Raw genomic sequence first — 27,987 nt, forward strand, 5'->3', positions numbered from 1 at the left:
CGAACACTACGAGGCGCTGAGGCTGCCACCCTTAAAAACATCCTCACCGCTCTCTGTGCTGCCCATTGCTGACACCCCCCCCAGATTTGGGCTGTGAGGGCTCCAAGGACACAGTCCCACTCCCCCCAGTCCCAAGCAGACACCCACGGAAGGTCAGTCTGTCTGGCAGCTCCTCGGCAGACCTGAGATCTCACCTCAGAGCCATCTGCAGAGGGAAACACCTCAAAACCTGCAGGGGTACCCCGACAGCCTACCCATGATCTAACACCCCGCTGTGCCCTCTGCTCTCTGACCCAGGGAAGAGCGTGCAGTGATTCCCATGCAAGGGGAAATAAACAACCCCAGCTGTACCCACACATGCTGAGAGCCAGCCCCCGGCTGCCAGAAGCGCCAGGGACGGCTCCACGGCGCCTGGCAGAGGGGACCTGCTGCCCCAGGGTCCATCCCTGCCCGTGGTGCGGTGCGGCTCCACCGGGCAGGGGCAGAGGAAGAGCAGAGCAAATCTGACGCAACACAGAGGCAAAGCAAACCTCCAGCTCACAGAGCCGAAATCCTTACATTTTCATTTTTTGGCCTTTTGAGGTTTTCTTAATTTGTCTATTTTTGTTCCTCACCCACCTCCACGCTGAATGTGATGAGCTCCTTGGCTGGAGAGGCAGGGTTTTAAGGAAGAGCACTGGCTGTTACAAAGCAGAGAGGCTCTTGGAAAAACAGCCTCTGGAGCAATAAACAGATTTGGTGCTGAAGGCTGTGAGGGACGGCTCCATCTGGGCTGCTGAGTCACGAAACCTACTGAAGTGAGATAAAAGCCAGAGGGCTCAGAGGTAAGGGAAGCTTCCTATTAGGGATTTTTGCTATTTTGGTCCAAACACACGACGACAGCAGCAGCAAACGAACAAAACCGAGCCAGGGTGGCGATGCTTCGGAGACTGCTGGCAAGGCTCTGGCAGCCGGGGGGTTAAAGCGGAGGCTGCTGCCTCCTCCTCCTCCCCTGTGTCAGGCCAGCAGCCCAGCGAGCTCACAGGCTGCTCCCAGCCTGACATGGTGGATAAGGCAGGGGGGTGCAGACCCCGCCACCTTCGCCTCGAGTTCCCAAAAGCCCACCCTGCTGTGAGAGAAGGGACCCCAGCCCGAGGTGTCCCCTCAGCCCTGTTGTCCAGCTCCGTGTGTGCAGGGAGGTCCCAGTCCCCAAAGCACGGGCTTAGCTCCATCCTGATGCTGTCCCCTCCCCATGGGGACCCCATAAGGGGACCCACCTCTGTCATGTCCCCCCCCATGCTGACAGAGTCCTCGTGGGGACACAGCATGTCCCACCCCTAACAGAGCCCCCACCATGTCCCCACACTGTCACATTCCCACAGGGACCTGCCATGTCCCACATACACTCATCATGTCCCCACAGGGACTCTGCCACATCCTCATGGGGAACCCGCCGTGTGCCCTCATGGACTCTGCCATCCCCATCCCCACAGGGACCCCGCCATGTCCTTACAGTCATGTCCCCACCCAGTCACAACCCCACAGGGACTGTCTAACACTCCTACAGGGACCCCGCTGTGCCCCACATATACTCCTGCCATGTCCCTGTGAGAACCCTGTCAAGTCCCTAGGCTGTCAAACCCCCACGGGGACTCCCACACGTCCCCACACAGACTCTGTAATGTCCCCACAGGGACCCCACCACGTCCCCACAGGGCCCCTGCCATGCCCCACACTTATTCTTGGCATGGCCCCACAGGGACCCCACTGCGCCCCATATATGCTCTTATTACATCCCCAGATGGGGGGTACAGACCCTGCCACAACACCAGAGGGACCCTGTCTTGTCCCCAGACTGTCACATCCCCACAGGGACCTGCTCTGTCCCCTCACGGACTCTGCCACATCTCTGTCCACACAGGGACCCCACCACATCCCCACACAGATTGTGTAGTGTCCCCACAGTGACACCCTCATATGGACCCTGCTGTGTCCCCTTATGGCATTTGTAATGTCCCCACAGCAACACACCCACAAGAACCCTGCTATGTCCCCTCATGGAATTTGTAATGTCCCCAGAGGGGCCACACCACGTCCCCACACACTGTAATGTCCCCACAGTGACACCCCTACAAGGAGCCTGCTGTGTCCCCTCACGGACTCTGCCACATCTCTTTCCACACAGGGACCCCCCCATGTCCCCACACGGATTCTGTAGTGTCCCCACACACTGTAATGTCCCCACAGTGACACCCCTACAGGGACCCTGCTGTGTCTCCTCATGGAATTTATAATGTCCCCACAGGTGCCCCACCATGTCCCCACACGTAGTAATGTCCCCACAAGGAGCCTGCTGTGTCCCCTCAGGACTCCGCCACATCTCTGTCCCCACAGGGTCCCCACACGGATTCTGTAGTGCCCCCACACACAGTTACACCCCCACAGGGACCCTGCCGCGTCCCCTCACGGACTTTGGAACGTCCCCACAGTGACACCCCCACAAGAACCCTGCCGCGTCCCCTCACGGAACGTGTCCCACGCCCCCCACGGGGGCCCCACCACGTCCCGCCCCGCAGCGGCCCCGGCCCGGCCTCGCTGCGCCTTTAAGGGCGGGCCGGGCGCCATCTGCTCCGCCCGGGGGCAGAACCGGGCGGGCTCAGCCCCGCCGTAGCCGGGCAACTGCCACCGGGCAACTGCCACCGGGGGGCGGGCGGGGGGCGGGCGGGAGGCAGGAGGGAGGGCGGCCCCGGCAGCGCCGCGGTCAGGTGGCAGCGCCGCGACGGAGCCGGCAGCCGGCGGATAAAAGTGCTGCCCGCCGCCGCGGGACGGCCGCCACGGAGCCGAGCCGAGCCGAGCCGCGCCGCGCCGCGCCGCCAAGGAGCCGAGGTAAGCACCGGGGCGGGTCCCGGTGCCCAGCGGGGTTCGGGAGTTGCGGGGCGACAACGCGGGGGGTGGTGGCGGGGGCGGGGGGGGGGGAGCCCAACTCCGCCGTGCCGAGCCCCAACCGAGCCGCCCCCGCCGCGGGCTCCCCGCCCGGCGCTGCTCTGCCGCCCCCCGGCCTCACCGCCCCGCTCCCCCCCCCCGGGGGCTGCCGGCCGGGCTCAGCCCCCCCGGGGGGCCGCGCAGCACCGCCGGATCGCGGCGATCTGGGGCTGAGACCCCCCGCTTAGGGCCACCACCGGGTGACAGCAGCCCCCCCCGCACGCCCAAACGCTGGTGGTGGCTTCCCTGGGACCGTGCGGCAGGGGAACTCCGTGAGGAGGCGCCCAGGAGAGTGGGAGAAGGCAAAGCCCCGCTGGTGGAACCCACGGGGAGCCTGGCCGGGGAGAGCGACCCTCTCCAGCTCCGCGCCAGGACAGCGAAGCTCAGGGCTCGGCTGTTTCCTCACGGCTCTGGGTGCCGGCGAGGCACCCACAGCCCTGCCTGACGTGCGTCGGGGTGCTGGGCGCCCTCAGCACCCCGCTATCAGGTCACCTCAGCGCCCGCGGGGCCCTGGCGCGTGCCTGCGGCCGGCCTCAGAGCCACGCCGGCTGCGTGCGCGGCCCTTGACTCAGCTCCGGAGTCGCTGCTGTGAGCAACACCAGTAATCAATGCCTGGCATGTGGCTGCGGGGAGCCGGGGAGGATTATAACCTGTTCGACTGGACAGCAAATGAGTCTTTTATTCTGGAGCTCTGCGTATTGACGGATGCCCTAATATCATGTTGCGAGTTCAGTTTATCCCTAATGCTACTGCCACGGGAACGGTGGAGGGATTAGCACTGGCAAAACATTGTTTTCTCTTACGATACACCGGATCAGCTGTCCCTGCCCTGGCAGGGAGCGGATTCCTTCCCCCTGGGCCTCTCCATCTACCTCCAGGCGTGCCGCTGTTCCCAGAGGCTGGGACAGGCTGGTTCTGCCTTTGCAGCACCGCCACCCCGGTTCCCAAGCAGTGAGAGATGAGTCCCCAGTTTGGAGAGCGCACGCTGGCTCCCACCAGCAGGAATCTGCCACCATGCCGTGGCTGAGAGAACCCCGGTGAACATCAGGAGGGCAGCAGCAGCACAGCAGGTCATAATCGACCTGTGCCCAATACACAGCACCGTGCCCCAGCTGCGTGTCCTTCCTGCCTTGGGGGCCTTGGGCAAGGGCACGAACAGCCCCACTCCCTCCGGAAACAAAAGGTGAAATCCCAGGGATTTCATCCAGACTCCAAGGAATCTGCTCCTGCCTCATGCACCGCTTCCGTGTTGATCAGGACCATATTGAAAGTCGCACGGTTTAACTCAGTGGCTGAACCCTGAGACTGAAGTCTCAGAACTGGAGAGGCGGGAGAGCTCAGGCTGGTTTTGTGTTCAGAAATATACTGGCTGTGGGGGAAATAGTCCTTAAAATTGGATATAATGGGAGGGAAGAAAGAGTGTGGAATGCTATACAAGAGAAAGAGGTCTGCTTGAGCCTGTTTAGAGAGTCTGTAATAGCTTGGAACCAGGCACACCGCACAGTCGGGGTCCAGGTAGAAGTCAGGACAAGGAGAGGGAAGCAGCAGCCCAAAAGGACCATCGGTGCGAGGCCATCCAGCGGTGCCATGGAGAAGCCTTCCCGGCTTGCTACCAGGAAGATACGGCCACCCCTTCCTCCCACGGGCCTCATAGCAGGTTGTTTTCACCTAGACAGCGAGGTTCATGCCTCAAACTGGGTATGGGAGCTCCTCCCAACCCCTTCCATCGCCAGGTACCCAGCCTTGCCACGTGCACGCTGAGTTACGGCTTCAAAGAGACACGCTGAGCAACCACAACGCGAACGGAAACGTCAACACCTAGCAGACAGGGCTCTGGTGTTTGGAAGTAGGAGGGAAATCCCTGGAGCACGGCCCCAGGCCTCCGGCACCTCGGGAAGCAAGCAGTAAAAGGGCAGCCGAGCCCGCTGCCCACCCTTCATTGGGCACCGCAGGTGCATGGGGCACCCCCTGCTGCCTGCGTGACCGCTCAGCTCCTCCTGCCCAGCTCCTCTCCCCCTTTAGAAAACAAGAGCAGCCATCGGGGGTGTTGCTCCTGGCAGGACAGCTCTGCAGGTGCCTCTGCGTGCCCCGGCATCCACGCGGGGCATCGTGGAGGCGGCACGGGCACCAGCGAGCCTTGATTTTCCCCTCTGTAAACATCGCAGCCCCCTGCACGGAGCGCGGCTGCGTGTCTCCTCCTGTTCGGAGCGGGAGGCTGAGCAGTAATTCACCAGGCCAGGCGTCCCTATTCATGAGGGAAATTGGAATTCGCTCGCTGTCCCTTCTGCCGGGCGCCCGTCCATACCAATCCAGGCGCACGGAGCCTCGAGCGCCAAGCTCCGCACCAGGAGACCAGGGGTGCTGGCCCCGGGCTGCTTGCATGGGAAGCGCTTGCTGCTGCATGTAAACTCGATTTCCAGCTAATTGATTAAAATCAGCCTCCCTTCCTGTTACCCTAAGCAACCCCATTGATGTGCTCACAAAGTGACCTCATTCCTTACAGCTGCTGCGGGCAGGAGGCCGGGCACAGCCAGCCCACTGCCAGCCCGCTCGCTTTCTGCTTTGCCTCCAGCTCGTGCTTTCTGCTCTTACAGCCCCTGCTGAACCGCTGCAGGGCCTTGGGATGCATTCACAGCCCCTGCTCGCCTGCCTGGGGGGGATCCCTCCACCCCAGGCCCATCAGCCAGGCTCACCAGGGAGCATTGGGGTTGCCCAGGGAAGGCAGGCTGTGCTGGGAGCGCGCACCAGTTGGCAGAGCCCCCGGAAAGGTCCGGGCGAGCGTCAGCATGGAAGCACCGCACGATTTCCAGGGAGCTTGGGAGTGAACTCAGAGCTGCCTTCAATTTTATGGGTTTTGAAGTGGGCCAGCAGGGACAGTGCCAAGCACAGAGGTGCTCCCCCAGCGCACAGCTCTGCCGCATCAATGAGAGGCGAAACCTCCGGCAGCATCCACGAGCCAAGCAGCCCCGGCCCCGCGCCGTTCAGCTATCAGGGAGGAGGTGGTGCCCCTCTTAAGGGACTGTGCAGGGCAAGGGAGGGAGCAGGGGAGCTTCTGAGCCCCGCCTGCAGTCCAGGTGCCATCACCTGGTGCCAAAGCAAGCCGTGAACTTCAGAACAGACGCTCTCTCCCCACTTGCTTTGGGAGCAGAGGGTTAGAGAGCAGTGCCTGGTGTTCAGCTGATGGCACACCTGACACCGCGCACAACTGTAGGATCCAGTTCATGCTTCCTCAAGGCTTCATAATGGTTTTTAGGGAGGTTTCGTGCACCCAACCCAAGTTTTTAAGCAAGATGCAGATGGCCACACTACTGGCCTGGGCCCTGCAGGGGAGCCCCCTGCCTCTTGCTCCGAGCAGCAGACACCAAGCACAGCGCACTGGATCATGCCAGGAGCTCCAAAATGACAGCTTTTTTTTTTTTCCCTTTAAAAAAAAAAAAAGACAGTTTGTTTCTCATGCATAAAATCAGCCTGCTGGTTGCCGAGGGAGACTTGTCCCCGAGCAGAGCAGCTGCATCGCCCAGGAGCGTATAAATACCAGCGCTCCGGGTCACACCGGCTCCCACCTCCGTCCTCCCCAGCAGCCGGGAGGTCTCCCCGCGGCGAGGGCTCCGCGTGAAGCTGGCAGGCCCCAGCTGCCAGGGGAGAGGAGAGGAAGCAGAGGCGAGGAGGAGGCGGCAGGGAGCGGCGAGGCGCCCGTGGGCAGGCAGCCTCACATGGGAGACGGCAGCGCGCAGAGAGAGCAGGGAGAGGCGTGCAGGCAGCAGGAGAGCAGGCAGCCAGGGACCCTGGCTGCTGGGGCAGGTAGCAGCCCTTCCTTCAGAGCCTTCCAGAGCCTCAGCCACCTGTGGGTTTTTGTTTTTTTTTTTTTTTTTTCCCCCTGTTGCTCTTTTGGTGCTGGGAGAGCAGCAAACAGGGGAGCCAGGCTGCATGGATGCACCCAGCCAGGTGAACGCAGGCACTGCTAACCCCCTGCCCCATCGAGTCCCACCCAGGTGCTGGTGACGAACCCTTCCTCCTCTCTCCTGCAGCCTGCTCCTGAGTCACGGAGGCGCCTTCTGTGTCCCCGCTGGCAGGGCAGGGGCCTGGCAGCCTCCAAACACACCCACTGGGTCTGCCCTGCTCGGCTGGCAGCGGCAGAAGGGGCAGAGCACCGCTGGGCGCTCAGGAGTTAACCTGCAGGCACACTGGGCTGCTTCAGAAGCTGCTTCCAGCCAGCTGCAAGGCATGCCCTGATGCTCTGGAAACCATATTTTGCTGTTGCTCGTTAACCCCTCGCAAGTCCTCTCAGTGCGCTGCCCTGGCTAAACGCTTTTCCTCGGGTTGCTGAGCGACGAGAAGCCCAGGAACCTTCCGCAGCCAAGCCCCGCGAGTCTCTCGTGTCGCGGGGAGCCGCGCGTGGAGCGCAGCACCGAGCCTCCGGGAAGGCAGCGGCGTGCTCCCGCAGGCACGGGGCACCCGGTTGTGCTGGGTGCTGTGCAAGCAGCCGGGCCTGCTCAGAGCTTCTGGGAGGCAGGTTGCTATCTGATTTAACATCTGACAGCTTCCATCCCGCGCTTGCCCAAGAGGGTAACGCAGCCCGCCTGTAGGAATCGGCGCGGGGTTTGTCACAGGCGTAAGGTACAGCGGAGGCCTCCTTTGTCACACCCCACATCTCCCCCTGCCCCTCCCGGTCCCCACGCCCAAACCAAACTGCCCATCCCTCCGGTGACGGGGGCACGCTGCTGGCTCTGAGCCACGCTCCCGAGAGGGGCCTGGAGCACTCACAGCTCCCGGAGCACAGCCACGGACAGCCGGGGGCAGGAGAGCAACGAGCCCCAGCGGAGCAAGCGGCTGCCGAGGGACGGGAAGAGGAGCAAGAAGCCAGCAGGCTCAGCACATCCTCGCTGCCCAGGAGAGGCGGGGCTGCCCGACGGCCCCAAACCCGCTTCAAACTCCCCTGGACGCGGTACGAGCGAGGCCTGACCCTGGGAATGGCTGCAGTTTGTGCTCTCTGCTGAAATTTATTTTAAATGCCGTTCTCCAAGACCATTTCCAAAGCAATTTTCTGTTCAGCCCGGCTAGGAAGAGCCCTGAGCAGACTCATTCATTCAGCGCCTGCAATATTGACTCTTCTCTTTACTGCAGCATTAGAAAGCATTTGTCATCTCTAAAATGAATAACTTTACCTCTCCTGGGAAGGGGGAGAAGCTCGCTTCAATACTGACATTTCATACACCCAGCCCACAAACCTGCTTCGAATCCCAGATGATGCTCCAGGAGAGAAACTGGGGGCTTCTGATGCTCTGCCTTTTTGGGAAAGCACGGCTCCCAATCCATTTTGTCCTCCTTCAGCACCGAACTTGCTGGGACGCCTCTCGGGCCCTGCCACCCACTTTGCTCCACGGTGTCCCTGCTGTCCCCAGCGCCGCACAGCCCTCCCGCGGGCTTCAAGGAAGAGCAGAACGCCGAGGGCACCAGCGAGCAGCAGAGGCCGGAGCAGGACCGGCCACCCCTCCGGGGATCCGGCCACCGAGTGAGGCATCTGCAGGACCTCAGACAGCCCCTGGGGAGCAGGAGAGCCGGGGAGATGTTTTCACCTCTTCCAGGTGCGTTACTACTATGCTACTGCCACACGGACCAGTACCTGCTGCAAGCCTCACTCCAGTCACTTAGGAACAAGTCAGTGCCTCTGCTCTCAAGCTAAAAGAGCCCTTAAAAATCATCCAAAACAACAAAGAAGTCAGAGAAAAGACTCCCAGCAGCCCCAGAATAAGAAACATGAAGCTCAGACTTGCCAGCTCATTGTCTGAAGCCCAGTAAGCAAGGCCCTCTCGCATCCTAGAGACCGCAGCATGTTTAACTGTGACCTCTGCCTGTGCTTGCCTCAGCCTTTTGAGCTTTCAGAGGTGTTTTCAAGCCTTTCTCAGGAGGTCTAGGGACCAAGAATGTTTTCCTGTGGGACTTTCAGCCTTCATTAACAGAGCTGTGTTTTGGGAACTAAAAAGAGAGGAGGAAATCCCAACTATTGGGAGATTTGGAACAGAAGACCCACAAGCGCTGCCAGCAGCAGCCTTTCTGAGGGAGCAGAGCATCCGATATTCAAACCATCATACAGGTGTTATCTTATCGCTTCTGAAAACCCCCTTGCCTAGAGAGGAGCCCCTCCACCATCAGGAAACCCAGCCTGAGTCGGTGGCAAGCTGGTGTCGCGCTCAGCTGCCCCAGCAGCCCTACAGAGATGGGCACAGACAGCCTCACAGGGATCAGCTTTCACGGGCCTCCCCTGCAGCAGGGCACCTGCCCCATCTCCTGGGGGGACCAGCCACGGAGGAGCCACGCAGCTCAGCCTCCGGGTACAGCAAAAACAGCCGCGGTGCCCGACACGAGCTCGCCAGACTTACCCCACGCAGCGACGTAGCGTGCTGGAGGCACCAGGCGAGGAGAACCAGTCCCGGGGGCAGAAGCGAGGTCCCTACTGCAGCAGGGGCTGGGGAAGCAGCGCCCCGTCCCCACAAACCCCTCCCGAGGAGGGCTGCACGGAGGGGAGCTGGAGGCTTTGGAGACCAGGGTTATCTCTGGGCTGTAATTACCCAATCACTTCCCCCACCCCTCGTTAAGCAGATGAGGGACACAGCAGAACCCTCCAGTTCCCTGGGGGAGGAGGCTGCACTCGTCCCCACCCCTGTGTCACCGGGGACCCCAGGGACCCTGTGCCACCGGGGCTGGGGAGCCCCAGGACCCCACGCCGGGGTCCCCAGCGGGAGGAGCACACAGCAGCCGCCGGCGTCTGCGGATGGGGAAGCGCGAGGCAGAGTCTGGAAGGAGTTTCCTGTGGGTCAGGGCTGTTGCAAGATTAATTAGCCTGTTAATTGGAATCAGCTCAGCAACGAGGATGCCGTGGCAGGAACACCTGGTGGCAGCCAGCCCACCAGCGAGCCGTGCTGCGCCCCGAGCCTCTCCTTGTGTTTGCAGGGAACAACGAAGCCCCTGTGCCGGGAGCAGGCGAGGCGCCGGGCCCGCAGCGGGGAGGTTCGTGGGGCTCTGCGTGCTGGGGACCCTGCTGCTCCCCTGGGACTGCCACTGCCACGCAGGTACCGCGGGTGGCACAGCCGAGGGCTGGGTGCGTGTGGCTCGTTTCGTCTTCAGCCGGTTCCCTCGCTGGTTTTTTTTGTGTGTTTTTTTTTTGTTTGTTTGTGTGTTTTGCCTGGAGCAGCGGCTGGGGAGAGCCGCCTCGCTCCTTCCCTGTCTCTCTGCCCCAGCGCGACGATGGGAACCGCTGCACGGAGAGGAGCAGCGCGGGGTCACAGCGGGGCCGTGCCAGGATGAACTCGGGTGCGCTAAGGAAGGCAAACGGTGCTTCCCGGGAGAGAAACAGCAGACTTCAGGGAACCTTTGTCAGAAGCCGGCTGGGGGCCAGGCGTGAGCGATAGGAGAAAGCTCCCACGGGCAGCTGAAGCCTCTCGCCGCCAGCCTGGTGGCAGCTCCCGACCGCCACCTGAAGCAGCCGCGCCGCACAGGAGGCAGCCCCGCCGCCCGTGCCCGGCGAGACCCCCCCCGTGCGTTTTCAGGCTCCCGCGAGCCGGCGGCTGCTGAGCCCGCTGCGTGGGCAGGAGGCCCGAGCTGTCACACGCCGCAGGCGGCGCGCTGCAGTCGGTGGCATCCCATCCCAGCCAGCTCCCGCTGCACGGCCGTGGCACGGGGAAGGGCTGCGCTCCTGGCAGCCCCCGCGGCGCTGCGTTTGGTCCGGGCGCAGCAGCCGTGTCGGCCGCTTACACAACGCGGACCTCGCCGAGACGTTAACCGTTTCTGGATGAGAGCTGCTCTTCAAGCAGAGGCCGTGCTGCCAGCGAGCAGCCATTTGGAGCCCCTCCAGCCTGCCCCGGGGAGGCGGCACGTAACCGAGACGTGGGCCTGCGGGCACGCTGCCTGCGCTCCTAGCTGGCCCCAAAACCGCCCCGGTGCCCCGCTGCTGCGAGCGGGGGTGGCACAGACATCCCTTGTGCCGCTCCTCTCCTGGCCGAGCGGTGTCCTCTGTAGCAGAGAGCCTCTCGTCCGACTCTGTCCATCCTGGCCGCGCGGTGCCGTCGCGGTACGCGGGCAGCTCGCTGCCAGCCCCGGCGCCCGCGTCGTTTGCCGAGCGAGCCCAGCCCGTCACATGCAAATGTCCGGATAAGTCGGTGCCTGCGAACAGGAACCGCGTTATGGAAAGCAGCAGGGCCCTTCCCAAGGCGCCCCGAGTGCCCCTCGCCCCCGAGGGGCCGTGGCAGCGGCGAGCGCCTGCGCGGCCGGCTCCAGGCGGGGACGCCGCCGGCTGTCACAGCCCCGCTGCCAAACCAAACCCTGCTCCCACCGCCGAGACCAGCCGGCTCGTCCATCTCAACGTTTTAAGACCAAAAGGTTCCCTCCGCTGGCTTTTGACGCGTTAGATCTCATCTTTTAATCAAAATACGAATCCTTGGGCTGAGGAGGAAATGTGCACAAGCGCCGGAGAGCGACGTTCCCTGGCACGGAGCGGAGGCGGGCAGGCACAGAGCAGAGGAGGGCAGGATCACGCCAGCGCCGCGTGGAGCTGGGGCTGCAGGACCCCGTGGGGACACGGCCGTCATCTGCAGCCCCATGGGGCCAGCAGCACGCACCGACTGGGGCTGGCTGTGGCCTGGGGTGCAGCAGAGGCTGCCTTCAGGCTCACATCTCCTCCGGCGGCGATGCTTTGTGCCCGAGTACAAGAGGACTGTTGGTGTAACAAAATCCACCCTTCTCCCCACTGCCTGGCACCCGCGGATCAAATCAGGGCTGGCACAGGGGGCTCAGGCAGTGTGCGGTGCTCGCAGAGGTGGGGTGAGCCCCGTGGGTGGGCCTGGGGACTTCTGTGGCAAGCTGTAGCGCGTGCCCTCCCGTTTGCTAACGCCAAATCCCAGAGGGACCCGAACCCCGACCACCCTGCTGGCTGCCGGCTGCGTCGCTCATGCCACCGAGAGGACTCGGGAGGTGTTTCTGTTCAGGTGCCGTGCGTGGTCTCTCTAAACCAGTGACAAATGAGCAAGCGAAGGCCTGGATTCAGCAATTTGTAAGAGAAACCGGCGGGGTCCTCCCTGTGCGCTCCTGGCCGGGCTCCGCAGGAGCAGCCCTGCCCCGGCCCCGCGGCTGCAGCGTGTTTGCGGGCCACCTCCACGCTAACGCTTCCCAGCCCTCCTGGAGGGAGGCGTGGAGCTAAAAATCCTGTTTGGGTTTGCCTTCTGCCCGCTCCCAGCTCCGCCAGAGCTCCCGGCCCGCCCTGCCCGCCGGCAGCACCGCGGCGAGCGTGCACACTGCCTGCCCAGCGCCGGCACCCGCCAGCAGCCCCAGGCCCGCTTCCCCTCGCTCCCTGTCCGTGCAGTTTCCTTCCTCGTTTTATGGCCACGCACAGGGAAGCCGAGCCCTTTCCCCTGCTGTCCCCAGGGGCACGGCCGCTAGCCGCGGTGCGAGGCTGGCTTCTCGGAGCTGCTCCGGGGGCAGGCGTTGCTCACGCTCTCCCTGCGTGGGCTCGCGCTCCTGCAGCACATCCCCGCGGGCGGCTCTGCCGCTGTTCCCGTGCTGCGCCCCCGCTTCTGGGGTTTGTTCATTTTGGGCTAGCTGGAGGAATACAGGAAGGGGGTGCTCCCCCAGTCCTCTGCTTCCCAGGGGAGGGATGCTGCAGCTCTTGGCACCAGCGCTGCCCCTTGCCCCTGCAATCCCAGCGCCTCCCCTGCTGGCGTGGTCCTGGGGAGGGGGAGCTCGTAGCACAGCCCTTGCAGGGGGGCTCCCAGAGGGGAGAGCTTTGGGCACTGCCTGAAGAAACTCAGATTCACCCCAGAGCTCTGGGAGTAGGAGAGAGCTTGATGGATGCTGGAGGCAAGGCTGTTTCTAAGGCTTGTGGTGGAAGAGGAAAACCCCAAACACTTCCCAGGTGTCCTTGGTGCAGGGAAGGAGAACTCAGAGTGAATTCCTTGGAGGGGGGAGCTCCTGGTGTCCTGGCTGGGCCCACAGCCTGATAACTCCCACGTTTTCTTGTCTTCCCAGCTCAGGGCAGGACACACTCCACGGGACATCCCAGCTGCAGCAGACTCCGCGTCCGGGTGCCAGTCGGTGACTTGGACCAGTTTGTTTCAGAGCGTAAGTGCCCAAATCCTTCGCGTTGTCAGTAACAAACATCTGGGCAGGGATTTCCCATGCTCCAAGACCTCGATTCCTTTGGAAAAACACCACGTTCACTGCTGCTCCGGCTGGGTGGCTGTGGTTGGGGGGGGGGCTGCAGGGGAACCTGGGCGCTCGCAGCTGCAGCAAAAATCTTCCTGGTGGGGCACGAACCCTCGCAGCGCCCGCACTTCGGGCCCACGGTTTCAGGAGCTGCTCAAGTAGCTGCCAGCAGGGAACAAGCCACAGAGGAGACTGCGTTATGCTCGTTAAGTTACCATACTGCAAATGCATGCCAAAAATGTGCTGGCAGCGCCAGCAGCCGCTGCTGAGACCTGCCGGCGTTTCCCAGGGCCCGGGCCGCGGGCAGGCCGCTGCGCTGCGGTGTCAGGGTGTGCGAGGCGCAGCCCTTCAGGGGGGGCCCAGCTTGGCTCTGCCCCCACCTCGGCCTTCCCTGGGAAACGGGGAAGGAAAAAACAGGTAGGGAATGCAGCAGGGAGAGGTGGCACCTCTGGGAACCACCACGGCCCCCTGAGGCAGGCAGTGCCACGCCGGGAGTGCTGAGGGCTCTGAACGTGGGCGCTGACTGCTGGGGGCAGGCACCCTGAGCACCACCCGGAGCCCACGTGGAGCCCGAGGGCACCACGGGTGGGCTCAGACATGCCTGGGAGGTGGAGCAGCAGCTCTGCACCCCCGGGGCAGTCCCAGCTGGAGACAGCACAGGCAGAAGTGACTTGCAATTTATTAATGCTCCAGGGCTCGTCCCCAAGCTTACAGCTTCTCCGCTGGCTTTGGGGAAGTCCTAAAGGAGTAGGGGAGATAAAAGCAGGTATTTTGTTTTGAACTCTGGCCTTTGAAAAAGCAGGAGTGCCCAGATCTCGTCCTTCCTGGGGCCCGCAGCAGGCGAACCCAAGCCTCTGCAGAGCATGGCTCTCTCCAAAACATTCGTCAGTCATTACGGCAGCAGGAAAAGAGCCTCCCTTGTCCCTACCTCTGCTTCGGTTTTACTCTCGGCTTCTGACATAACCAGGTCACTCTTTCCACACTTCCCCAGCCTCACGGAGAGCCGATTAGTGATCTAGATGGACATGACTCACCGCCTTTTCTAATGAGCAACTTTCCTATGTTTATGTATTTTGGCAGGGCCTTTCATATACCTAAAAAAAGAAGGGTGGCACTGGGGAGAGGGCAGGGTAAATTGCTGGCATCCGCATCCAGCCTGAGCTTCTCACCTTCCCCTTGGACTGCAGCCAGCTGTGAAGTTGCTGCTTTTGAATGCGAAAAAGGTGTAACTAATCTTCCATGCGCTAATCTGGTTGAAATTCTGTCCGGGCCCAGAGGTAGGCTGCCTAAGCCCTTGACGAGTAATTGGACCTAATTAGGCTGGAAGATTTTTTTTTGTTAATATTTGTCCTGGCAATGCCTGGGGGCCCCGTGGTAATAAGCACTGTACAAACCCAGAACAACCTTACCCTGCCGAGGTTTGCCAGTAGCAGGTTGTCCAGGCCGCAGCGGGGTGAGTTGGGTTTTCCTTCTCTTGCACAGACGTGGTCTCAGCGGACAGCCGCCCCGCTCACGTGGTGTTGCTTGTGTTTTGCAGTGACTAAGCGGTGGAAGCTCTCGCTGTCGTAGCGCCGCCAGGCCAGACAATCCTTCCCTTGGCTGAAGATCCCGTTGGATCCCTTCCCATAATGGAAGTGTGAGTGCCAAGATCCTCCATGACCTCCAGAAGCCACAACTCCTTACCGAGAACTCTGATGGCTCCACGAATGCTCTCTGAAGGTGCCCTCGGGGGCATCGCCCAAATCACCCCCTCGCTGTACCTGAGCCGGGGCAGCGTCGCCTCCAACCGGCACCTGCTCCTGTCCCGGGGGATCACCTGCATAATCAACGCAACCATCGAGATTCCCAACTTCAACTGGCCCCAGTTCGAATACGTGAAAGTGCCTTTGGCTGACATGCCCAACGCCCCCATCTCCCTGTACTTCGACAGCGTCGCCGACAAGATAAACAGCGTGGCGCGGAAGCACGGGGCCACCCTAGTCCACTGCGCGGCCGGCGTGAGCAGGTCGGCCACGCTGTGCATCGCCTACCTGATGAAGTACCACAAGGTGTCCCTGTTCGAGGCATACAACTGGGTCAAATCGAGGCGCCCCGTTATACGCCCCAACGTGGGCTTCTGGAGGCAACTGATAGACTACGAGAGGAAGCTGTTTGGGAAGACGACGGTTAAAATGGTACAGACACCATATGGCATCATCCCAGACGTTTATGAGAGAGAGAGGAGACCCCTGATGCCTTACTGGGGAATTTAATGGGACTGCAGACAGGAAGCACAACAGAAGGGACACGCTGTTCTGAGTCGGCCAGACTGGAGACATTCCCTTCTCTTTCTACAGCCAACTTTGGTTCTTTACCATACAGCAGAACCTCAACTGATTCTCACCTCACTAACCTGCAAGGCCAACGGTTCCCTTCGACGCATTTCTCTCTACAGGGATTCCCCATCCATATTTCTCTGATTTAGCAGAACGAGGTCTCCTTATAAGTTTATTCTCCTTTCATAAACCTTCCCTCTCTTTTTAGTCAGTTTATTAGTATCCTACGAGGAAAGGCCTAAAAGGCATTTGGCAGAGTTGATGAACAAAGTGCGCTTTGTGATGCGGTAGCCTGGATATTTCTTTAATAGCTTGTTTGCTTCCTTGCAAAATCCTGTAGTGGCTAGGGAGCGGCACTAGCACAGACCGAGGAAAGTCCTGCTGTAAGGCAGGGGGTTTTACCAAGAGCCAGGAAGGAAGGAGTGGAGTTGTGTTGCTAGTGCTGGTGTTTTCTTTAACAGCTGTAGTGACTCTCAGTATATAGTGTTTGAGATCTTTAGTCAGCTCTTAATCTGTATTAAAAGTCAAAAAGAGTGAAGTCAGTCCGTGTCAGCCACAAGTAAAATAAAATCTGAAAGATTGGAATCAAAATAAACACAAAGTCCTTTTTCACTCATTCCATGCCAGGGCAATAGTCCTGGAATACACTTACACTTCTGAAAAATACTGGTGTTTTTTGTGGGTGGAAAGTAAACAGAATTTGTCCGTGTGTGGCTCAAGACAGATGTGGGAGGTTAACCCTTCCTGCACTGACCAGCCAAAGAAACGTTTAGGAAACTGTGTGCATGGCCACCTTCCAAAAGGGCTGAGCTGTGTTTTCTAATATTCAATCAACCAGTAAATTGGAAGTAGGTAAATCCACTTGATTACTTAGCTCTAAGTACGGTCGTGATCTGCCTTAGCCCATTTCTAAAACACTTCATTATGTCCTCAAGGTTATGTTGCATTCTAGAATTATTCTGCACAAAAAGGCGATCTGTGAAACCTCCCAGACGAGGGTGGCTTTATGGAGAAGGCTTTGCCTTGTTCTGTTCGCGATGAGAAAGATTCCAACCTGAGAAGTGGGAGAAACCTTCCCGTGGTGTAGCCCCTGCGAGCCAAACATCGCTCCTCTCCCCGCGGATAGCAGGGACCGGGTTTCGTTAACACATCACCAGGAGAACAAAGCAAGCCCCTTCCTCAGTGAGACGTTTGTGTCCTCTGCTGCATCTCAGGAGGAGGAGTACGCAGATTTCTGGATGCTGAGATAGCTATCTGATTTAAATGAGATTCTATACTTGTAAAAAAAAAAATCAATAAAGATTAAACAAGAACATGTGTTGGCTTCCTATTCAGAACTGTGCTAATGTATCTGAAGTAACAGTGGGAACATGGTGTAATCCTGAGCAGGGGCTTGATATGAGTCTGATATGAGCTTAGTCTTGAGCAAAATAACGTGATCTGTGCCAGTCACTTGGCTGATCTGTTCTCAATCCATCCAGGGGTCCTGCAATTCCTGACCATCATCAGGAAAGCCAGGCAAGTCCTTTGGCTATTTCAAAATCAGTTACTACAAATTCCTCAATACTGCAAAGTCCAAAGGAGTTTCCTACATGCAACTACTGCCCCTTCCACCTGGAAACCCTTTTATTTTATTTTTTTTATCTAGGATGCACTTAGACAAAACTGCAAGTGAAAAAGCAAAGTACTTCAGCACAACTTTTTCCTAACATCAATGCATGCATCTCAGAGCAGTCCTGCACCAGCAGAGGAAGTCTTTTGCCCACTGAAATGAGCGAGTTTTTTTTTGCCACAAGCTGTGAAGGGGTCAGGTTTCCCTGGTTGTCTCTCCTGGCAGTGCAGTGACAAGCAGACAGGAGACAGACTGCCCATTTAAAAACTACACTCTGCTCATCTTCCTCCCCAGTTAAACTGCACCGGGGCAATGGTAAGCAAGAAAATGAACTAGAGATCAAAAATGAAGACCGATAATTAGTCTGCAGACATTCTGAAAGCATGACATATTAGAGGGGAAAAAATCTACTTTCCAAATTAAACACCTAAAAATTGACCATGTATAATTTAACAATATTATAATATTATTAATATTGTTTTAAAATATAATTGCCTGATAAAGCACATCATGAAATAAAGACTTCATTAATAAGAAATACCCAGTAAAGATTATATTATGGAGAATTGCCATGGTATTAATACTTAGCGGTATTTCTCCGCACAAATTCCTCGTTCCAAGAGCAGGTATCTACCTGAGTGGTTTTCCCCCTCAAAATCCAGTTTTTCATCATGCATCCTTAAACTTACAGAAACCAAAGAGGAGAGCACAGCACAGTTCAGGCTGCGGTAAGCACACCTGCTGGGCTCGAGGGAAACGTCGTTCCTCCTGCTACCCATTCTGGAAAGCGTGTATCTGCAATTATTTCAGAGTAGTTGGATGTTATTTGGTGAGGCATCTTGCAAATACGAGCCACGAAGATGACTTTGCGTATACGGCTTCACGTAAGGCCCTTTTGGTCGAGCTCTCCAAGTTTCTCCCGAGCCAGGGGAAGGTTTTGCCCTGCCCCGACACTGCCCAGGGAGCGCGGTGGCAAGGGCAGCTCTGGTCCCGCAGGCAGCGCCGCGTTTTGTCCAGCTGCACCCCGGAACAAGCCACTCCATGGCTCTGTCAGGAATAAAATGGGTTCTTTATTGAAATCGAGGTTTGAATCCCAACAAAAGATTTGTAAGTCATTGCAAGAATTAAGGGAGTGAACAATTGACTAAAAAGTCAATTAATAACACTTTTCCTCCTCGGATTTAAAATGTCTGCAGTGACTCCAGCACAGCACAAACCGAAACAGCTCCAACAACTAATCACAAAACCACTTCTGGAAGACAAATAGCATCCCAATGGGGAGAAAAAGGAATCACAATACGAAGAGACGTTTCCTGACCACTTTTCTTCATAAAATTATGACATTTATATTTTAACATTGAGAAACGGAATGAAATACCGGCCCAGAGATCAAAAAAATCTTTGAAAAAAAGCAGTTTGTACAATAGCAGCTTTTATTGAAAAGGCAGTTTTTGTTTCAAGTTTAATTAATCTGACATGAAGCTAACTAGAAAACAGCATTCGTTGGGTTTTATCGAGCTCCACTCTCCCCTCGTTTCTGCTGCACCGCTCTCAAGGAGCTGCTGAAAGCAAACCCAGGTGAAGGGAAGCTGCTGCCAGAGACGAAAATTCAGAGGAATGTTCAAGAGCAGGACGTAACAATTCCCACGCCACAAATAACCTCCCAACTGCTACACAGCAAATACAGGTCAACAAGCTCGCGAAGGTACTCGAAACAAAACGTGACAGCGGATGGGCAGGACACAGGCTCGAACAGTTGGGATGCTCCCTAGAGCCCCTGCCACCAAGGAAAAGCTAAAATGCACTAAGATAGCACAGAAGCAGCAGGAATACAACCGGGCAAAATGATATAAATTAAATCAACCAAAGGAACAATCTCTTACAACTCCAAATATACACAAATATATAGAAAAATCACTTTTCATAGGTAATCCCAAGGCAGCTCCAGAGAACACACACATTAAAAAAAAAAGGAAGAAGAAAACCAGGTTTCTTTTTTTTTCCCTAGTGAAAGAGTACATCCAGCAAAAGGAGCTATATTTATAAAATTCAGCACAACCAAAGCAGAAGGCAGCACGCCCATTAGCCTGTATGCAAAGGAGGCAGGGGAGCATGGTCTGTTACAATGCACTGTAGAAAATATTGTAACCTTGGATACAGATTGCAAGGACACCGGGCTTTGGCTAGCAGTGCAATGTCTGAGGAGATGCTGAATGCAACAGTGAGTCATTTTAATGACTGGGGTATGAGAGTGAAACGATCCTCGTTGTGCAACGCCTTTATCAAGGGGATCTGCATGTAAAACATTTGATGTATTCCCATGACGTAAAGGTGTTCAGAACAACGGTTTCTGCTTGCCACGAACACATTAATATTGCCTGCTGCTCTCCCTTCTGTAGGGAGCAAGTGACTAGCAGTGTCATACTTCAGTAAGCCCTGCTACAATTATAATTGTAAACGTCGATTCCTTACTTTTATGGGCCAAAAGACACACTGGCTACGTCTTAGAGAGGGAACTTACTTGCTTCATAAGTACGTGACAAGAAAAACATCACTGAAAAAGGCTTTTATGACAGCACATCTCATACTGCTTTTGAAATATTGGTTGCTTTTAGTTTCACGTTGTGGCCTTTTTTTTTTTTTTTTGTGGCATTCTCTTTTAATTAGAAAAGAACACGTATCCAGTTAAGTGTTCGGGAACTGTGGTGGAAGCCCGTGCTAACAATACATTCCCTTTTCCCAATATAGCATTTTCATAAGCAACAGCCTTTGCATCAGCCAGATACAAAAACCACTCGACAAGTCCCCTTGCTAGCAGCAAGGCGAGGCATTTGCTTGAAGCCAGACAATGCTTAAGTGCTTCTGTAGCTCAGTATGCAAAGGCAAGCGCTCGCTTACTGTGCTGCACAGACCCCGGACATCAGTGGGGACCCTTCCACTGGTACCCAGCAGCCCCTAATTACGAGGGAAAACAATGTATGTGGTCAACAGCTATGGTGCAGGCTACTGTAACTATTTCACACCTAATAAATGAATCAGAGAGCAAGCAAAGACTGACTGCTTTTTTTTTTTTTCTCTCCTTTTCTGATAATTACTGGGCAGCAGAAGGCAAGCAGTCATTGCCTCACTACTGAAAATCTGCCACTTGATTAGCTTGAGCTTGCAACTGGAGGCACAAGTTGCTGAGTTTATGAATAAGATAATTTCAGGCAGCAGGAAGATTTACTTTAATTTGGGTAAATAAGGGGCCAGACACCTAACACTCTTATTAGCCAAGATTCTTTAATTTGGCATAATTAATAGCTTAGTATAGCTAAGATTTATTTTTTTTATATCACAGACTGGTTGAGGCTGGCAGGGATTGCAAGGTCCCTCTGGTGCCACCCCAGCCCCAGCACGGCCCCCCCCGGCAGGGGACCCAGCCCCACGTCCAGTCTGCTGGAGCTCTCCCAGAGGAGCCCCCAGCCCCTCGGGCAGCCTGTGCCAGGGCTGTGACACCTGCACAAAGTGTTTCCTGATGCTCGGACAGATCCTCCTGTGTTCGTTTGTGCCCATTGCTTCTTGTCCAGGCACTGGGCACCACCGAACAGAGCCTGGCTCTGTCCCCTTCGCATCCTCCCTGCGAGTGTTTATAGGCATGGATGAGATCCCCCCCGAGCCCCCTCTTCTCCAGGCTGAACAGCCCCAGCTCCCAGCCTCTCATAACAGGAGAGGTGCTCCAGTCCCTTGAGCATCTTGGTGGCCCTCCACCGGGCTCTTTCCAGTATGTCCAGGTCTCTCTTGTACTGGGGACCCAGACCTGGGCACAGCGCTCCAGGTGACGCCTCAGCAATGCTGAGCAGAGGGGAACGACCACCTCTCCTGACATGCTGGCGATGCTTTGCCTAATGCAGCCAAGAATACCACTGGCCTTCTTGGCAGCAAGGGCACGTTGCTGACTCGTGTTCAGTTTGGTGTCCGCCAGGACCCCCAGGTCCTGTTCTGCTGAACTCCATGAGATGTTTGTCAGCCCAAGAAAAGATTATAGAGAGTGGCCTTGCAGTCACATCTGCCAGCTCCTTCTGGGTTTGTGGGTGCCTCGCATCAAAGCCCATGGGCTTGCGATTGTCCAGTTTGCTCAAGTGTTCCCTGACCTTGTCCTCTTCCAAAGAGACAACAATTTTCCTCTTTGTAATTTCAATTTCAGCAAATAATTGCTTGTCAACATCAGCTACTCTCAATGAAGGCAAGAGTAGCTTGGAAAAGCTGTTGATATCTTTGGAGAAAAGAGATTTTCTAGAGAACTGAGAAACTGAAGTCAAAGAATGAAGCAAACTGAATAGGATGTATAGCGGTAAGGCTCTTAAAATAATGCCACGAAGCTCTCAGTGGGTTTAAAATTCTGTAACTATCACTGCAGCTGATGGCACTGTCATCATATTGAAAGAAAGAAGTGGTTACTTTAAATTTATGGGCAACACTTTGTGATAGTCTATTATACTAATCTCTTCCTATTCGATAGGTGTACCTACCATAAGCAACAAAATGGTAGATTGGCAGCAGCCGGCTTCAAAAAGCAGTCTGCTTAAGCCCAACTTTCAGTGTTGGATCACACCCGCCTGCAGTAGGAGCTAAGGGCCACCTCGTACTGCCAGTTCTGAGTCAGGAAAACACATTATCACAGGTAGCACTGGATTGCACAAGTTACATGCATGCATCCCATCAGGGGAAGCAGGTAACACACAAAAAAAGGGAATATGTACAGGAGCAGACACGCAGTATCAGTGGAGTCCAGTTTTCAACAGTGATGCAGCCACACAACTACCGAAGTGTCAGGAGAAACGTAACAAACCACACCTGTAGTTCAGGACAAGTCCAAGAGCAGATATGAGCCAGTATTTACAATAGAACAGCGAAGATTGCAAGCTTTAAAATCCAGTTGCCCGTACTAAAGAGTCCAGATATGGTAGAGAAAATTTAAACAATTTTTCCAAGTTCTTAACCCCCAGTACTAACCAGTTAAGCATATGAATACTTTATAATAATTTACAATTCAGAATAGTGAAAATTTAAATAAACAGTGGCTCTCTACAGTCTAATTCCTTCCAAGTCAGTAATTCATTTTGCCTTGGAAGTTACCATGACATGTGCATTGTATGCATTGTAATAATATAGCAGCAAATATTTAAAGAAAAATATCATGATCCAGACACCCAAAACATTAAGAAAAGATTTGTTTGCAAATATGTACTTCAAGTCTTTAAGTGTCACTTCCATGCAAATCAGTCTAGCATTTCAGTTTGTCTTGGAAACTAGGTACTGTCCTCTCACAGAGGTCTGTACACTTGGACAGCAGACTGGTTTTTTGTTTGTTTGTTTCACAAAGACCTACCCGCTTTCATATCGAGAAAGAAATGCCACATTTTGTGCCACTCCACCTTTTTTTTCTTGTTATTTCTGAAACCCCAGCCATTTCAAGTACAATTCTTCACGGGGAACTTCCATATACGAGAGTGGCTTTAATCCACTGCTGTACAGAAATCAAAACAAAGCATTTCAAACCCTAACCACAGCTGAAAGAAGCCTTTCCACGTACTCTATCACACCATTTACCCCAACCGAGGTGCATTTTCAGACCCGATACTCCACCTTCAGTGCGACTGCTTTCAGAGCAGGTCAGGCAAAATGAGACCCGGAGGCTTTGGCTCCACGCAGTTGATCCAGAAGTTTGCACAGCTGGCATGGTATTGGTGCCCTCCATATGCCAGCTTAAAATTATCCGTTTCTGAATTAAAGGCCTAGAATAACAAGAATTGAAACAAGTATGACAGTCTTATCTTCTCCAGGATATAAAACAGAGTGGAAAGTGGCTATCGCAGAGGTGTTCACCCCCAGCATGGTAGAACCTGGACACTCTCACTCTGAATGAGCCATCTTCACTTGCAGAAGCAGAGCAGGCAGACAAATATTTCATTTTAGTCTGCAAAAATGTTTGCAGGTGGACAAAACCTTCACACCTGATCATCACACCTGATGGTACTTAGTCTGCTGCATGGTGTGTTAGAGGGAGCCATTTGATTAGTATTCTCTCATCTGACACCTGGTAACTAACTCATCTCGTTTCATGCATCCTCTAGGAAACAAAAGCTTGTTCTGCTAGCTATCACATTTATTTCACTGGGTCAAACTCTGCCGTAACTTAGGCAGGTGCAATTCTTGATATTAGCATTATCCTACCATACTTCTGGTTCTGGTTGGTCCCCTTTTTCTGGTAACTGAATCTGTTTTACTATAGGAGTGCACGAAGCCATGAACAAGCTTAAAACATCTCAAATGTATGTTGCTGGGAGATACTGCTTAGATATGATGGGAAAATTATTTTTTATTTTTAAATAAACCTAGGCTCTCGGGGATAACATTGATTTTTTCCCCCCTGTTCAGAAAGAGAACAGTTAACAGCTGTTTCTACTTCAGCAGCATTCCCAATGCTTCACAGCTACCTATTTAAAAAAAATTCTAAACCTGTTTCCTACACTTTGGATTTCCTGCACAGACTTCTAAAAATGCCATTGCCTACTACATACAGCCAAAAGGCAACACTTGTAGCAAAAACCCTACCGTTCCCCCACCCTTTTGCAACAGACACACAGGCAGCTACAAATTCAGAAACTCGCTGCAGTGAGTTTTCTACCACACAACAGAAGTAGCACAAAACCAGAAAGCTATTCACAAGGTACAAGCATGCAGACAAGACAAAAGGGAGACTCTAGAGCATGTTAGTTGATCGGATCAGGTATTACAGTTACAAAAAAATGACTAGAAGAAAAGGATTCATGATTGGTACAATTGAGAATGACAGCTGAAGGCCAGTTAGCAGTTCAGCCTTTCACACTCAACTAGGAATGATTCTATAAAGAATTTTTTACAGGTTCATACTTTTCTAGGAAGCTCTTCCACAGGTTTCTCTTCTTTCTGAAATAACGTTGAAACCAAAAAGTCAGCAAAACTGCCGATATACATTAATTGGTTGGCATAATTACTTTGTACACATCCTGGGATTCCCTCCCAGCTCTACTAATTGCAATAGTCCCCTCCTGGCAATCCGCAGAGATGCATTGCATAAAAGAAAGTAATTAAAAGATTTTTATATATATGCATTTTTTGGTCTCAGTATCCCAGTTTCTTTCCTGTAACGAAGAACTTAACTTTTCAACCCTTTTCTCCACATCTGTGTCACACCCAAAGCCCACTGAGTTTAGGCCATTGACTGGTTTGAGTCCCATCTATTGATCAGATTTTGCCTTCGCCGCTTCCAGTTACAAATTACAGCCATGAAAATTTGTAAATGTACCCCAAGCCTAAATGGAAGTCAAAACTGTAAATTAAAAATGAGTTTAATGATAGAGCCCATGATACTTACTTTACTTCTTGAATCCACATTTAGGAGGCACACTCCACAGGCAAGATCTTGGGCATTTTTAATCCCTGGACGCAGCATACAAGAAGAGAAATCCAGTGAGTTTTCATCTGGCTAAAGAAATGAGACAGTACAATTTAGACATTTTCAATGACTGAAAAAGTTTCAGATATGATAAAAATTATTTTTCTGGTTGTAACAGAGACCTACGGCATCACACAGGCAACAAGGCAGAGGTGACGTTACATTTTCTCAGTCTGATGCATGATTTAACCAAAGCCATTAGTATGTATTTGCAGTCCTGCTACGCAGTCTCCATCAGCATTAATTTATAACACTCTAGCTCTTGAAAAGGGGTTAGACTACAAAGGAAATAATTGTTAAGTTCCATGTTCCCACATCAAAAAGGGAAGAAACTTCTGAGGAAAGAGCCCAGGCAGCTGCTGCTACATTTCAACTGCAGCATATTAAGAACTGGATGCAGATAAACAGCGGTATGCAACAGCTATTTGTGCAGCTGCGAGGAAACGGGGCGCTGGCCAGCACTGCTTCCACTAGTGTTTGAAGTGGTGTCCGTATCTGTGTTTATTGTCCTGAATTCCGTATTACTGCCTGATCAAAAAAGGGCAGTTGTTATTCTTTCTGAAGTTTTTTTTTTTTTCTGAATCTACAGTATGGCACAGCAGTACAAAGCGGGACATTAAGATTAACCAAACCATATAAGAATTAAGGTCACCAGCTATTTCATGCCAGACAACCTCAGGTCCAAGAGAGGCAAAGATTGGGAGAATAAGCCTGCAAATAAGCAACTTTTCTGGTACACAATCTTAAATTTCAGCTACAAGATGGATGGTTACAGAAAGCTTTACATATGCATGGTATAAAGCTGTTGAAGTATTGCTTGAAGCTGGTAGCACAATTAAAAATAATGACTAGAAATGCAAGAAACAAACAAAATGTGCGATCATAAAACACATGTACTCTTTCTTAATCCATAGGCTAGGTATGCTGATCACAATCCCCTGCTGAATGGCTGGAGAATAATTGGACTCCTGAAAAAAGCCATTTCATCTTTAAGTAGATCAATCAAATTAATAAACGCACTCTAATATTTGTTTACCAAACGCATGAGTGAAGCAAATGAGAAGGTCATCCTGTAATTTGCAATGAAAAACCACAAGGCTGTGCATAAAATTACCTTGCAACAAAATCCTTTAAAAGATAAAATTAACCTTTCCAAGCGCATGCCTCTGAGCTGGGCTACTTCTCTGCACTTAATTGGCACCTCTGCACCATGCGGGGTCTGTGACACCAGGGGAAGGTATGGGTCCACACGGTTCAGCATTCCACGTGGAGAAGAGAAACAAAAAAGGACGATTTTGAGAAGTATCAGAGTCAGGGGTCTCTTTGGTAACTACCAAGACACTGCACGTGTTTGAGAAGTTGTCTGCAGCCCCAAGTGTGCTTAACATTTAGCTGGACTGCTAAGGAGAACGTGGCACAGACCTTAAAGGTAATCCCTGTAATCTGCCAGGGAAAAGTACTTTAGGAACTAAATCTTAATCTACTTGCTTTAAATCAAGAGAGACTCCTGGTAGCTTTTTAGATTGTCACCATCAACAACACCAGATTTCAAACAGATGAATCCTCATCTATCAACTTCACCTGCCAGGCAGTAAAATAGCCAAGCGTAAGTTTCATTTTCTGACAGGCTTTGTGTAACACCGGGTGTTACCAAAAGCACCTGCTTGGCATCGCTGCTTGTAACGAGAGGTTTAAAGTGTGCAAGAGGTGTGTAAAAAGGGACTGACACTTACAGTACCTGCTTTGCAGGGCTGATGGTTAGCTCAAGGTGGCTATTTGAGGCAGAAGCCAGGTACCTGGGGGCTCATTTATACCCAGCTGCTTGCTGAGGAGCAAAGATCTTTAGTGGCCACGGCTGCATTGCAAGAAGGAAGCCACAAATTAAAGCATTCAGTGAGAAGATAACATAGTAATGATCTAGTTATGGGTGCTTGATGTGGAGCACTGATACTAGGGATTGAAGACTCCTTAGGTATACACTGAATTAAAGGGATCCATTACACAAGACCGTATCAAGCACCGTCATGAGGATGATTCCCTAAGGATATGAGTTCTACCATGGTTAAAAAAAAATTTTGCACATATTTCCATGCGAATGTTGCAGGAAATACCAAGTGAAGGATATTTAATGGCAAGTTTATTTTCTTGCCTTCCAATTGTGTCTATTCTGTACCTGGCCCCTACAGGTCCCTCTTTTTCAGTTCCTTTGAGCACCCTTCCCATCCAGTGCTCCCTCACCTAAAGACCACCGCTCAGACAGCCTCCCACCATCTCTCTGTGTATCTATGCAGAAAGCTCTCGAGCTTCTACCAGACTGTCTCAGAGCAACTGAGTCTTTTCTGGCACTTCTATTGCGAGGAGGAAGAGCTATTTAGTCTGCAGCAGGAACCAAAACAAACTTATGCATTTCCAAAATCCAGAGAGAAAAGAAAACAGTTCTGTTATTCCTGTGTTGCTACACTGCATGCTCCTGTACTGTTAGCATTAGAACTGACTGCAGGGATATTATACAAACAAGGTAAGTCCACGTGATTCTGTCTTCACCTAATGGCTTATAAAATTTCACTATTTTTCCCTTATTAGAGAGGTCCACAGACACACAGGATATCCTATCATTAAGTTACTAACATAACACAGTATTTGCACATAAATAAGTTTTCTTACACAGAGCTTTAAACTGGATTTCACAAACAAGTGTATTTCCATTTTGCAAGAGGAAAAAAAAAGGAAAGTTAGGACACCCCATGAAGTCGTTTTACATATAATTATGAGGTTTCTTCTAGTAAACATATAGCTTATTTTTGGCCTTACCGTTAAAGCAGCAAGTGACATGAAGCTTATTAGGTTGTTCCATACTTTATCAATATCCTTCAGCAGCTGTTGGAGTTTCTCGCTACAGACAGCCGTTGCTTTGATACCCAGTTCAACTCTCTTTGTTACTCTATAGACTTCAACAACCCCTGTTGAAATAAAACACAGCGAAGAAAGGCAGATAAATTCACTGCAGGCACAAGGTTCCTGAAATTGTGACTCAAAAATAGCACAAAATAGGCACAGCACATTAAAGGTGGTCATGGACTGTTATTTCTAAGTAGTTGTTACATTATTTAGCAGCAGAGTTGTTGCTCATCATTTCAACATAGGCATACATTAACCTAAAAAAAAATAAACAAATACCATTTGGGGAAAAGTGACTATACATTAGTATAGGAGAACATTCAATGCAAGAGACACGCTAAATCAAAACATACCTAGTAAATATTCCATGCCTTGAGCAGACTGGATAACTTCAGTGCAAACAGATGAACTGCTTATTCCATTTAAGGTATCATTTGCTTTCTTTATGACCTGGTGGAAGTAAGATTCATAAAAAGATGGTGTTATTTACCTTAAAATAATTACTACAAACAAGATCATCACCAACA

The 27,987-nt window shown here is 53.2% G+C and overlaps 2 protein-coding genes across 12 annotated transcripts in view; one reads left to right on the forward strand and one right to left on the reverse strand.

Annotated features, from left to right (window-relative positions):
- Nucleotides 1–2,692: 2,692 nt before the first annotated feature.
- On the forward strand, nucleotides 2,693–16,783 carry DUSP14 (dual specificity phosphatase 14). Of its 3 annotated transcripts, none has more exons than XM_040532376.1 (3): nucleotides 2,693–2,865; nucleotides 12,984–13,071; nucleotides 14,693–16,783. In XM_040532376.1, exon 3 carries the CDS (start codon nucleotides 14,811–14,813, stop codon nucleotides 15,405–15,407), a length of 597 nt encoding a protein of 198 aa, XP_040388310.1. In that variant the 5' UTR covers nucleotides 2,693–2,865; nucleotides 12,984–13,071; nucleotides 14,693–14,810; the 3' UTR covers nucleotides 15,408–16,783. The 3 variants fall into 3 exon arrangements, with proteins under 3 accessions (XP_040388310.1, XP_040388311.1, XP_040388312.1); XM_040532377.1 differs by having other exon boundaries at nucleotides 2,701–2,865; nucleotides 12,979–13,071; XM_040532378.1 differs by lacking the exon at nucleotides 12,984–13,071 and having other exon boundaries at nucleotides 2,710–2,865.
- A 1,717-nt stretch (nucleotides 16,784–18,500) lies between these two features.
- The window catches only part of SYNRG (synergin gamma), a 43,268-nt gene continuing 33,781 nt past the window's right edge, over nucleotides 18,501–27,987 (reverse strand). For 5 of the 9 annotated variants that reach the window (XM_040532363.1, XM_040532361.1, XM_040532360.1 and 2 more), the window contains 5 exons: nucleotides 27,814–27,910; nucleotides 27,374–27,522; nucleotides 24,482–24,592; nucleotides 23,998–24,033; nucleotides 18,501–22,859 (listed from right to left, as the gene is read on the reverse strand). In XM_040532363.1, coding sequence (XP_040388297.1) covers nucleotides 22,728–22,859; nucleotides 23,998–24,033; nucleotides 24,482–24,592; nucleotides 27,374–27,522; nucleotides 27,814–27,910 — 525 coding nt within the window. In that variant the 3' untranslated portion in view covers nucleotides 18,501–22,727. Of the gene's footprint in view, nucleotides 22,860–23,997; nucleotides 24,034–24,481; nucleotides 24,593–24,658; nucleotides 25,782–27,373; nucleotides 27,523–27,813; nucleotides 27,911–27,987 lie in introns of those variants that run through there. The other 4 variants (XM_040532364.1, XM_040532357.1, XM_040532365.1 and 1 more) reach the window with 2 other exon arrangements.

This window comes from Cygnus olor, chromosome 20 (genome assembly GCF_009769625.2).
Source record: "Cygnus olor isolate bCygOlo1 chromosome 20, bCygOlo1.pri.v2, whole genome shotgun sequence".
Lineage (NCBI taxonomy): Eukaryota > Metazoa > Chordata > Aves > Anseriformes > Anatidae > Cygnus > Cygnus olor.

Bases quoted from the DNA above. Each gene is read 5' to 3' on its own strand.
- DUSP14 (XM_040532376.1), top strand. From the start codon at position 14,811: ATGACCTCCAGAAGCCACAACTCCTTACCGAGAACTCTGATGGCTCCA.